This window comes from Balaenoptera musculus, chromosome 20, assembly GCF_009873245.2.
Source record: "Balaenoptera musculus isolate JJ_BM4_2016_0621 chromosome 20, mBalMus1.pri.v3, whole genome shotgun sequence".
NCBI classification, from domain to species: Eukaryota; Metazoa; Chordata; class Mammalia; order Artiodactyla; family Balaenopteridae; genus Balaenoptera; species Balaenoptera musculus.
The window spans coordinates 18,711,814-18,722,462 of record NC_045804.1 but is presented as its reverse complement, the minus strand read 5'-3'; the positions used below and the strand labels follow the sequence as shown (position 1 = coordinate 18,722,462).

Sequence of the window (10,649 nt, the reverse complement as noted above, 5' to 3'; positions counted from 1 at the left end):
TTAAAAGTGATAAGAGTGGCACATAGTAAACGCTCGCATGTTACCTGCTTTTATTCGCTTCATTTCAGTATATTTCAGTATCTAGTCTGTGCCAGAGGCTCCTAGGTTGAGAGATGCACGAAGGCTAATGCCTTTGGTCCCTATCCTTTTGGTGGAGACGAGCAGTGGAGCCAAATCAGCAACCTCGATTTAAATCTCAGGGTATCTGCCATGCCCTGAAACACCTTTGGGGAGCCCTGTGGAATCATAGGGCTCACTCGAAATCCTCTCATCCTGCATGAGTTAAATGCCTAATCTGGATTGGTCATCTGGGGCCAGCGGGGTCCCACAATCCCTTCCAGGGGTGCAAGCAGGTGCCTGCTTCCTTGTCCATATTGAGGCAGCCTTGGCTTTTGAGGGAGGCAAGTTGGAGGTCTTTGAACTTCAATAAGCAGACTTTCCCTTCCCCTGTCCTTTAATCCTGTTAATTCAGCCAGTGTAGAGCCTTCCTCCTTCCTACCTTCCCTAGCCAGAGGCCACCAGGTTTAGGACTCAACAAAGATGATCAGTAAATGATAAATGGGGTAAATGATTAATAATGGCATCTTGGCCTATCTCCCAGTCCGTGCAAATGGGTTTTCTCTTTTCAGTATGTTTGAAATTTTCCATAATAAAAATTTTGAGGGAAGGGGATGAAAAAAGAGGAGTGGAATAAAATATGGCCCAAAATCACTTATCTTTTTTAAAAGTACTTTAATATAAAGTTGGTTTTCTACACAGAAAAATACACAGAGAAAATCACTTTCAGGTAGATTACAGGCCTAAAAGTGAAAGACAAAATTAGTTTGAACTTTGAAAAACATTCATAGGAAATTATATTTACTTTAATATAGGGAAAGATTTGTTAAGACCTAAAAATTAAAAGATTAATTTTAATTCAACTACATTTCTTAAATAAAAAATAATAAAGCCCTATAGCCTCATTGTTCAAGAATAGCTATAGTAATTCCCAAGTCTCTAGAACTGAAGTTTTAAATAAGCACAGTGATTTAATAGTTGAATAATCTTTTGGAGGCTTTAGTGATTAGTTTTTGCCCAAACTAATTGGGAAAAGAATCCAGTCAGATTTATTTGTTTATATCTCTGTCCCAGACTCCGTCCCTTGCCCTGGTCTGTAAGTTTAAGCAGGGGACATATCCCCAGGAGGACCATAACACCAAGAGAATTGGACAACACATTGAATACATATATCTTTACTTTTAAAGGGGATGAATAAAATTTTAAATAAACATGAATTAATGCACTCTGTTCAGCACCACTGCTTGGGGCAAAAGCTCCTTATCCATATTGCCAGGGTTTTTGCCTCACAGGCTTGGCCAGCTCAGCTCAGCAGGGAAGGCTGTGTCTCAGGGGTTCCAACAACTTGCTGTTGAGCAGAAAGAAATGTGAGCCTGGGGGCTGCTTGTCTCCTCCCCAGGGGTAGGACACATGACGATTTGGCTCTTCACCTGAAGCCTGGTGAAGCAGGTGAAGATTTTAACCAGGCCTCTGGTGAGCACAGGACCCCAGAGAACCAAGGCTGGCACCAGTCTCCTCCTCTTGCAGCAGGGCACCCCTGGGCCTAGGTCAGAACCAGGTAGTAGCCATCTGGATTCTGCACTGAAAGCAGTAAAAGAAAGAAAGGGCACCACCGGGATGAGATGGGCCCCAACCGCCACTAACTACTGTGCTGCTCCTAAACCTCCAAGCAGCGTGCAGTGCCTCTGCCGCACCCAAGTGTTCTTCCAGCCCCACCCTGGATCCAGCTCTTCAGGAAGCCTCCCTGGGTACTGGAGCACAGAGGAGGGATAGAGGGCAGGCATCTGAATAACCAGGACCACAAGCCAGCTTATCAGAAGTGCTCTGCTCCAGGTGGTGTCCAGCAAGCACCTGCCCTTCTGACTTGTATGACTTGGGGTGGGGGGGGGGGGCGGGAAGAGGGGTAGGGGTCTTCCCTTCCCTTCTGATAAACTCCCTGAAACTAGGGCATGTCTCCCTCATGAGAATGCATTTATTCAGTTACTTCTTCCTGAGCAATAAATGGCTGTCTCCTAGCTGTATGACCCTGTCCCTTTGACACAAAGCTGGTGTAGAGCAGATGTTTACCCCTTGATTGGGACACAGCACCCGCAACACACCTTCAAGGAACCTTTTAATCTCATTTAGGAGGCAGTATAAACAATCTTACCCTTTCTAGGGCCTGCGAGAGACACACGCCTCTCCCTCTAAAAGCCCTACCTTTCTTCACCACAGCCACAAAGTACGACTCATCCTCAAGATTCTGAACCACCTGCAAGGGAGAGGGGTCACTAAGATGATTCTGTTCTTAGAACCAAACGGAATAAGCTAGGGCAAGGGAGGGGGAGACAGGGCCTGATGTTGGTAGAATGATCCAGGCCTTTGTGGGACCTCGCAGGGAACCGCTGCCGATTTACCTGGTCACTGAGGAGAATGAGGATACCCCCAGGGCCCTGGTGGAAGAGCCGGTGGATCTGATTGGCTGGGAGGGCCAGCAGTTCAGCCAGTTTCCCCATGAGCTCTACAGCACTGAGTTCATCCAGAGAGATCTCTTGATAAAAGCCTGGGGGTGTGGGCAGCACAGGGGCAGGAGTCAGTGGGGGCTGCGGCCCAGAGGGAGCCCCAGATATCAGGAGAAAGGAGAAGACAAGGCGACAGGCTCATTGGGAGGGCCCGGGTCAGGGGAGAAGGAGTAGAGACGGAAAAAAAATGACGAATCCACTTCACTTTCACCTCCTATTCCTCACCTTTGGGGAGGCCTAGGCTGAGAGGAACCCCCAGTTTAAAGAAGAGATGGGACACCGTATGATAGAGGGACAGGATCAGATGGAGTCAGAGTGTAGAGCATGGAGGAATAAACCCAGGTAGTCATCCTGGAAGGAGAAGACTAGTCATGGAAGATGAGAATGCCAAGGGCACCCTGGGTCCCAGGAATGGTGGAGCGTCACCCTTTCCCCAGGCCAGAAAAGGTTTCATGCAACCACACCTGAGTTTCTTGTCTTCTGAAGAGGCCAGAACCTCACCTGAGTCAGGGTTCTTAGGAACCTCGTTCTCTTGCCTGGAGGCCTCCTGAGCGACATATAAGGTCAGCCGGTGACGGATGGGCCTGGGCCAGGAAAATAGTCTACATTCATACCTGAACTAACAGGTTCCAGTTTTAGCCCCCATCCCTGGGAGAAACCCTGCGTCCTCCCAGGTCTCTAGGGATAGGGGTCACCAAACTTTTCTTAGGTATTTAGTGAATGCTGGACCCTAGGGGAGAGAAGATGAGAAAAATCCATCTCTGTCCCCAGAAATTGAGTGACGCAGATGGGATGGCCACAGAAAGAAGTCACAGGAGCCTAACTTTTAAGCCCAATTCTGCTAGCCTTGCTTGCTCTGTGACCTCAGGCAGGTCGCTGTCCTTTGGGCCTGAGTTTCTTCCTTTGTAAAAAGAAGTGGGGCTAAGTGGTCTTTCAGGTGCCTTTGGCTTGAACAGTCTATGAAACATGAGTGTCAGCTGAGTTGGTAAGTGCCACTACAGTGGGAAGGGGACCCTGGTTGGCAGTGCCCAGCACCTGGCTCTTAGAGTATTGAAAAGGCGGATCCCGTCGGCAGCTCCACAGATCTGGATAAGGTCCTGGCGGGTAAGCTTCAGCAGATCAGTGCCTGCAAAGTCAGACAGGACTAGATTAGGGGAAGAGAGCCCGGGGATCAAGGGTGGCAAGGGATACAATCCAACGTTAGTCTACAAATAGCCCTGGTATGCCCAGACATGGGAGCCAGACTTGGATTCAAATCCCACCTCTGCCACTTGCTAGCTGTGTGTCCTTGGGTAAGTTATTTAACCTCTCTGAGCCCTGTCCTCAGGGATAGTGTATAAATTGTATGGGATAATACACGAGAAGAGAGCCTAGCAGCATAGTGTGCTTGCCAACTGTTAGTTCTACATAGAAGTTAGTTGAAGGGCACACAGCAAGCCAGGACAGAGACAGGCTTCCTTCCCGAGTGTCTGCCCTCAGTCCCCTACAGGTCAGGTCCCTACCAGACCCCAGCCTCACCAGTGAAATTGGCCAGCGACCGACAGTAGTTGGAGAACCGGTGCCGATGCAACCACTGCTGTGTCTCTAGGATGGAGGCTCCAGGGTTCAGATCCTGAGGTATAAAGAGAGCGGTCCAGATAACACCGTGGACCCACGGACTGAGAACAAGGTGGAGGGGAAACATGGCCCCTGCCCTTGGAGGTCCCAAGTCTGAGAGGGGAGGCTCATCCTGCCGTAGGGAAGTGCCCAGCGCCATCCGCGAACCATTTGGCTATCTGGGGCCATACCACATCTGCCCACCAGGGGGCAGGGCCACCCTATTCTGGAGAGTGAGATGAACCTGCTGAGAAGGCTTTGCAATAGGGGGTGTGGGACTGTGGAAAGGGAAGACTCACTTGAGCTGGGCTGCCCCCCAAGGTGTCCAAGGCGAATGGGGGTGAGGAGCAGAGCCTGTGGGGAGCAGGGAGTCAGGCTCAGGGAAGCAGTGCGGCCAGTCTCCTGCCCCCCTCATCCTTCCCCAGGCCTGTCCCGGTGTCACCCACGTGTTCCCCAGAGGCTGCCTCAGCTGCACGCTCAGGCCTGCCCCTCCCCCGCTGCCTAGGCTGAGGGGCTCTTCTCTTCATTCTCATCCCCAAGGGCTGACAGAAGGTGCTCGTCCTGCCTCACCTCTCCGGGGACAGGAGCTTGCAGGAGTTGGGGGAGGTCAGAGCAAGAGGGCTCAGAGGTGGGTGGGGTCCCGAACTGGGCTCTGGCCACGGTGAACACTGCAGGTAGACAAACAGCGAGGTTAGCCTGGACATTTGGGAGGGGGGGTGGGGGGGGGCAGTGGTGGCTGTTGGCCTGCCTTGGGCCAAACTTGGCCCCTGCCCCAGGAGTCCCTGACAAGTAGATCAAGTTCCCACACAAAGAAGAGAGTAAACAAGCCTGCAGCTCTGGGGGATTTGGGGAAGGCTTCCTGGAGGAGCTACAGCCGGAAGGGAGATGCTCCAGGCAGAGGCAGCGGAAGTGAGGGGCGGCCACGGCAGGGCAAGGAGAGGCAGCCTGCAAGGCGTCAGCTCCCCCGGAGTCTTGAACAACAGGCAGTGCGCTTTGTCCTCGCGGGAAACAGGTGGAATCACTGGGAGGCTGTGATGATCCTGGAGCAGTCGCAGCCCCTGAGGCCTCAGTTTCCCAGCGTGTACAACGAGGGTCTTTTCTCCGGACCTCCCCTCCCGCCCCTGCACCCAGCACACACACCTCCATGAAGACTGTGCTCTCACAGGCGGTCTGATACTTGTCTCTCTCATGCACGGGCTGTTTCTCAATCTTCTCCCGGTCAGTTTTCAGTTTCCGGTCAGCTCCTTTGGGCTACGGGAGGGTGACAAGGGAACCTCAGAGGCCCTCTTTACCTGCCCGCTTCTCATTACAGGAGGGGCTCTGAGAAAGAGACCAAGCCCCATCCCTCTGTGCACGGAGAATGAAACAGTCCCAAAGAGGGGAACCACAGGCTGAGGGTCCGCCGCAAAGCAGAGCCAGATCCACACAGCCAGCAAGGCGGGGTGACGGCCCTGAAAGGGAGGGGACGGGGCCCCCGTGCTGCACGCACCTTAAACACCTTGATGAGGCAGCCAGCTGAATGCAGGTGCTCCGGCGAAAGCTCCTTGTCACTGGGCTTGAAAGTGTCGATCTGAAGGCGGAAGGGAACGCCTTTCTCTCCACCTTTTTTCCTAGGAGTGAACTCAGTGCTGATGCAGTGAACCTGAGGTGGAAAAGAAGGGTGACTCCAGGTCCCACCCACATTCAAGGGATCTCACCTGAAACCTGTTACCTGTCTGTCACCTGTCAGCCATTAGTCACAGCAACTTCCCACCCCCAACTAGTGTCTATTCTTAAAGCATAACTTTTTTTTTTAAGAGGAACAATGTTTTCCAGCTTTACTGAGATGTATTTGACATATAAATTGTGTATGTTTAAGGTTTGCAGTGTGTTGATATGATACATTTATATATTGGAAAATGATTACCACCCACCATAGCATTAGCTGCTAACACCTCCACCACAGAAACACCCCATCACATAATTAACCTTTTTTTGGTGGTGAGATCATTTAAGATCTACTTTCTTCTTAAAATATAACTTTGTTAGGTCTTTTCCCTTGTTCAAAATCCCTCAGCAGCTCCCCAAGGTTATGAGATGAGAAGCAAAGTCCCTGACCCTGGCTGGCATTCAAGCATCAAGCTTTTCTGCTCGGCTGCTCTCTCTCCCCCATCAATGAACCCACTGACCTACCACCCAGCCTAATCATCACCTCAGTACACCTGCACAGCTTTTCCTCTACCGGGAAAGCTCTCCCTGCTCACATCTGAACCAGTACATCCCATTCCAGAGTAGGGTTGCCAGTTAAGATACAGGATGCCCAGTTAAATCTGAATTTCTGATAAGAAACAAATAATTTTTTAGTATCAGTATGTCTCAAGTATTGCATGGGACATACTGATACTAAAAAAAAAAAAAAAAAAAAAAAAAATTCTTCATCTAAAATTCAAATTTAACTGAGTGTCCTGTATTTTTTTTGCTAACTCAAGCAGTCTACTCCAGGAAGCCTTCCTGACCTGCACACCCACTGTAGCCCTCCCAAAATCTTGTGGAGAACAGCTGAAGGTAGGGAAGCTGAGGCTCACAGAGATTATGTGACCTGGGCAAGGTCCACGCCAGGAAGTGGTGGAACTGAAATTGTGCCACATCCACCTGACTCCTAGTCCGGATGCTTAGACTATAGTGGACACTCAAAAAAGGGACTTACAGGTGAGTTTTGACAATATTGTTTGATTATAAAAGGAAATCTTTCAGCATAGAAAATATGGAGAACACTGAAAAAGTATAAAGAAGAATACAAGCATTTCCCATCACCCCACCTCTCAGAGATAGTACTGTTAACATTCAAGTATTGTTTCTTCCTATCTTTTCTCTGGGCAAGGGAAAAAAAACCCACAACTTTTGTACACACACACACTTTTATTTTTACAAAATAGAAATCAAACTTTAAATACGAGTCTGTATTCTGCCTTTACTTATGGGAAAGCAGTTTCTCTTGTCATGAAATATTTCTCAGAGACATCATTTTAATGGCTACACAATTTCCATTATAAACCTGTACTAAACACTTATTTCAAAGTCAATCCTCTTCTGATGGACATTTTGATTATTTAAAATCTCTTAATATAAAAAACGACACTGGCATGAATAGCTGGTAAATATATCTCTGTGTACTTATTGAACACTGCGATAGGATACATTTCTTGAAGCAGAACTACTGGGTAAATGAGTGTGAACATTAAATTTAATAAAATTTGCCCACGTGCCACATACCTACAGAATGGGTGCACCAATTTGCATTCTCAGGATATGAGGGTGTCTGTTTCTCCAAACCTTACCAATAACAGTTTTTAAAAAGTCTTTGCCTGTCATATATATGTGTATATATATATATATATATATATACACACACATATATATATATAATTTTTATTAGCATTATTAGCATTTTATATAACACATTATATGTCATATGTGGCAACTATTTTTCCCATTTGATGTCTCCTTTTAATTTTGCCTGTGTATTGCAGACCGTTACTTTTTATGAAGCTAAATTCTGTCCTATGTTTTGTAATTTCTTCCTTTGCCTTAATGTTTAACAAGTCCTTGCCTTTGGTGAGATTTGATCAACATTTATCCATCTTTTTTTCCTCAAGGTGTTTCTGGAAGTGGTTCATTCTTATCACGCCCACCACCACCACCCAAACTCACCTTCCTTTCCCACCTAGGCTGCTGCCACCCACATCTGACCTCCAGCCTCCTCCCTGTCCCAGCTTCAGACTCACCTGCAGAAAGAGGGAGGTCCGCTTGGTCGGGTCCCAATAAAACTCCACCGTGTTGAGTTGTGAGGGTAGCACTTGGGGTTCTATCACCCCCACGGACAGTGGCACATCTGCAGGCACAGGGTTGCAGGCAGGGAGTCGGGCTCAGCCCTCCCCATCCGCAAGGGCCTCTAAGACAGAAAGCAGCCCTAAAGGGTCCCTGGTCCCTCCCCATTCACCTATGTCCAGGATGCGGTCCCCAGGCCGGCTCCACCTCCACCCATCCAGCTGCTGCTGCTCTGTGTACTGCAGGCGCCGGTCGTGGAAAACCACACGCACCACACTCTGCGGGCAGAGGAGGGCGCCTGGGCATTTGGGAACCAGTTCCCACACCTGGAGCAGGCCAACCTTTCCAGCCTCTCCCCCACCTTGCTTCCCACCCTCCAGGGGCAGAAGGACTTAGAATCACTAGATCCGTGTCCAGATGCCACCTGCCACTCACAAGCAGTGAAACTGAGGAAGTAACCTAGAGCCTCAGTTTCCTCATCTGTAAAATGGAGGAGTTAATCCCTTCCCACTCGTAGTCACTCTACCCGTTTCTTTTCTCCGCTGCATTTATCAGTTTGCGATTTGTAAATCAATTTGTAACTGCATATATTAATAATTTGTGTAATTACATGTTTGTCTCACTCAGCAGAATGCAAGCCCCCTGAGGAAGGAAACTGCATCTGTCTCTTTACCCCTGAATCTCTAGCTCATCGAACAGTTTCTGGCAAAGAATGGGAGCTAAATACTTTTTTTTTTTTTTTTTTTTTGAGAAAGAAGGAATCATGTGTGTGAATAATGCTATGTAAATGTATTTCTAAATCCTGGTTCTGCTACTTACTGGCTCTGTGTCCTTGAGAGAATACTTAACCTCACTGTGCCTGTTTCCTCAACAATTCCTGCCCACCACTGAGCTGTTGTGAAGGTCAAATTGAAAGGTGGACTTGAGAGGGTTCTACTTGACAATGACATCACAGTGATGACATTGGCTTCCTGCCCAGAGGGATAGTCATAGCCAGCTTTTGCCAGTTCTGGAAGGGATGCGCCTACCTTCAGCAGCCGGGGCCCCTGGGTGGCATCGCCCAGTCTGGGGTTGCAGAGCATCCTCACCTCATAGGACTGGCCTGGGAGAGATTAAGGGGATGTGTGAGCCCCACTCTGAGGGGCAGAGATGCTGCCTGCCACCCCCAGCCTGCCCTGGGCCCAGCCTCCAGAGCTTGCTGCCTCACTAGCCCCTCTCCTTCCCCAGGCCCAGCTCACCCTGGTTCAGGTAGGTGAGGGTCTCCTCCTGCTGCTTCACAGCTGGCGAGGTAGCTGCACAGAGCACGTACTGGAAGGCGGGGCAGGGCGGTTCCGCACGGGGGATGTTGGGCAGCTCTTCCTGCTTCAGGTAGGGCAAGGGCAAGGCCTCCCTGCCAGGGAGAGGAGGGCACTGCTGGCTTTCTGCCCTGTCCACCCCATCCTCTAAGAAGTTTTGACTCTTTCTGCCAGGTTCTCCCTTCAGGGAGCCCACAGTTTGCTGTAGCAGGGGGCCTAAGGGGCCCCTATTCAGCTCCTCTGGCCTCCAGCAGACCTCCCTTAAGGTACAAATCCCAGATACTACCAAACATTTGCAAACATCTGCTATCAATTACTTGTTTGCACCCTCAGGGCTTGCCTGACACCCAGTGAATGCCCACCACAAGTGTCCTGAGTGGGTGGGTGGTCAGGATGTTTTGAGATGTCCTGGGACCCACTGAACTCCAGGTACATTTGACCACTTCCCCACCCCCAAAGGAAGGCAAGAGCAGGAGGCCCACAGCCTTTGGCTTGAAACAGATGGTCCATCTCAACTCCGAGCAGGGCCTTCCTCGGGGACTGTGGGAAGGGGGTGTGGCCCTTACCTGAGCAAGCTGCTTGGTGGCCCGGGGTACAGTTCCCCGGGGCTGGGCCACAGGTGCTCCGGCTGGCTGTGCCAAAACAGCATCTTGGAAAAAGAGCAGGACCAGCTGTGTCACAGAAAACTCAGCACTGGGTTGGGCTGGACCCACTGGGCCATCCACCCGGGGCCTCGGGCTTTATATACAAGAGCATAGCCCCAAAAGGGTGGGGCAAGGCCTCAGCCTCTTATTGGCTGAGCAACCGGGGCTCTAGGAAACTCAGGACCTATTAGGCAGCCCAACCTGGGGGAAATCAAGAAATGGCATCCCTAGGGCTCCCCACCAATCATTAACTCAAAGGGGAAATGGTGGTGCAGCAAAACAAGTCACCGGGACGGACATCCACTGCCCCACCATTCCCCCAGAGGCCCAGAACAACGAGGGGCACCCTCAGGCTAAAAGATGGGCCCCAGATCCATAAGCCATGTAGAGACCTGGAGACCCACGGGCCCAGACCCCTCACAGGACCCCGTGGGGGGGGGGGGTGGAGCCTGACCACTCCAGGGGATGGAAAGAGCGACAAACAACATCACATGGACCGACAAAGGGCCTTTGCTCCCCCTGGCCTCCTTCCTTGTCTCTACCCACCCCCCATACACACAGGTGCAGTGATGGCCTGACACCTGTCCTGTCGCTGGGGGCTACCTGGCTAGGGGACTGGAGTTTACAGAACATAGTCCAGCTTGCTGTGGAAACAACTCGGGGGTGGTGCTGGGAGAGAGAGCGTGCCTGTGAGGAGGAGGGGTGGGCCCGGGAGAGCCCCCCTCCCAGGGAGGTAGAAGGAGAGGAGC

General features: G+C 50.5%; 1 protein-coding gene across 4 annotated transcripts; it reads right to left on the bottom strand.

Annotated features, from left to right (window-relative positions):
* Nucleotides 1–756: 756 nt before the first annotated feature.
* Nucleotides 757–9,954, bottom strand: LOC118886096 (transcription factor CP2-like protein 1). 4 transcript variants are annotated; one of them, XR_005017660.1, is made up of 15 exons: nucleotides 9,823–9,954; nucleotides 9,200–9,351; nucleotides 8,990–9,063; nucleotides 8,134–8,239; nucleotides 7,919–8,025; nucleotides 5,644–5,796; nucleotides 5,295–5,405; nucleotides 4,725–4,822; nucleotides 4,454–4,508; nucleotides 4,077–4,170; nucleotides 3,594–3,684; nucleotides 3,060–3,142; nucleotides 2,454–2,599; nucleotides 1,488–2,308; nucleotides 757–1,405 (listed from the first exon to the last, which is right to left on the bottom strand). XR_005017660.1 is itself a non-coding variant. In XM_036835290.1 (15 exons), the coding sequence occupies exons 1-15, from the start codon at nucleotides 9,903–9,905 to the stop codon at nucleotides 1,601–1,603; spliced, it is 1,443 nt and encodes a 480-aa protein (XP_036691185.1). In that variant the 5' UTR covers nucleotides 9,906–9,954; the 3' UTR covers nucleotides 757–1,600. The 4 variants fall into 4 exon arrangements, 3 of the variants coding, with proteins under 3 accessions (XP_036691185.1, XP_036691182.1, XP_036691183.1); XM_036835290.1 differs by having other exon boundaries at nucleotides 757–1,638; nucleotides 2,257–2,308; XM_036835287.1 differs by having other exon boundaries at nucleotides 757–2,308.
* Nucleotides 9,955–10,649: the final 695 nt, after the last annotated feature.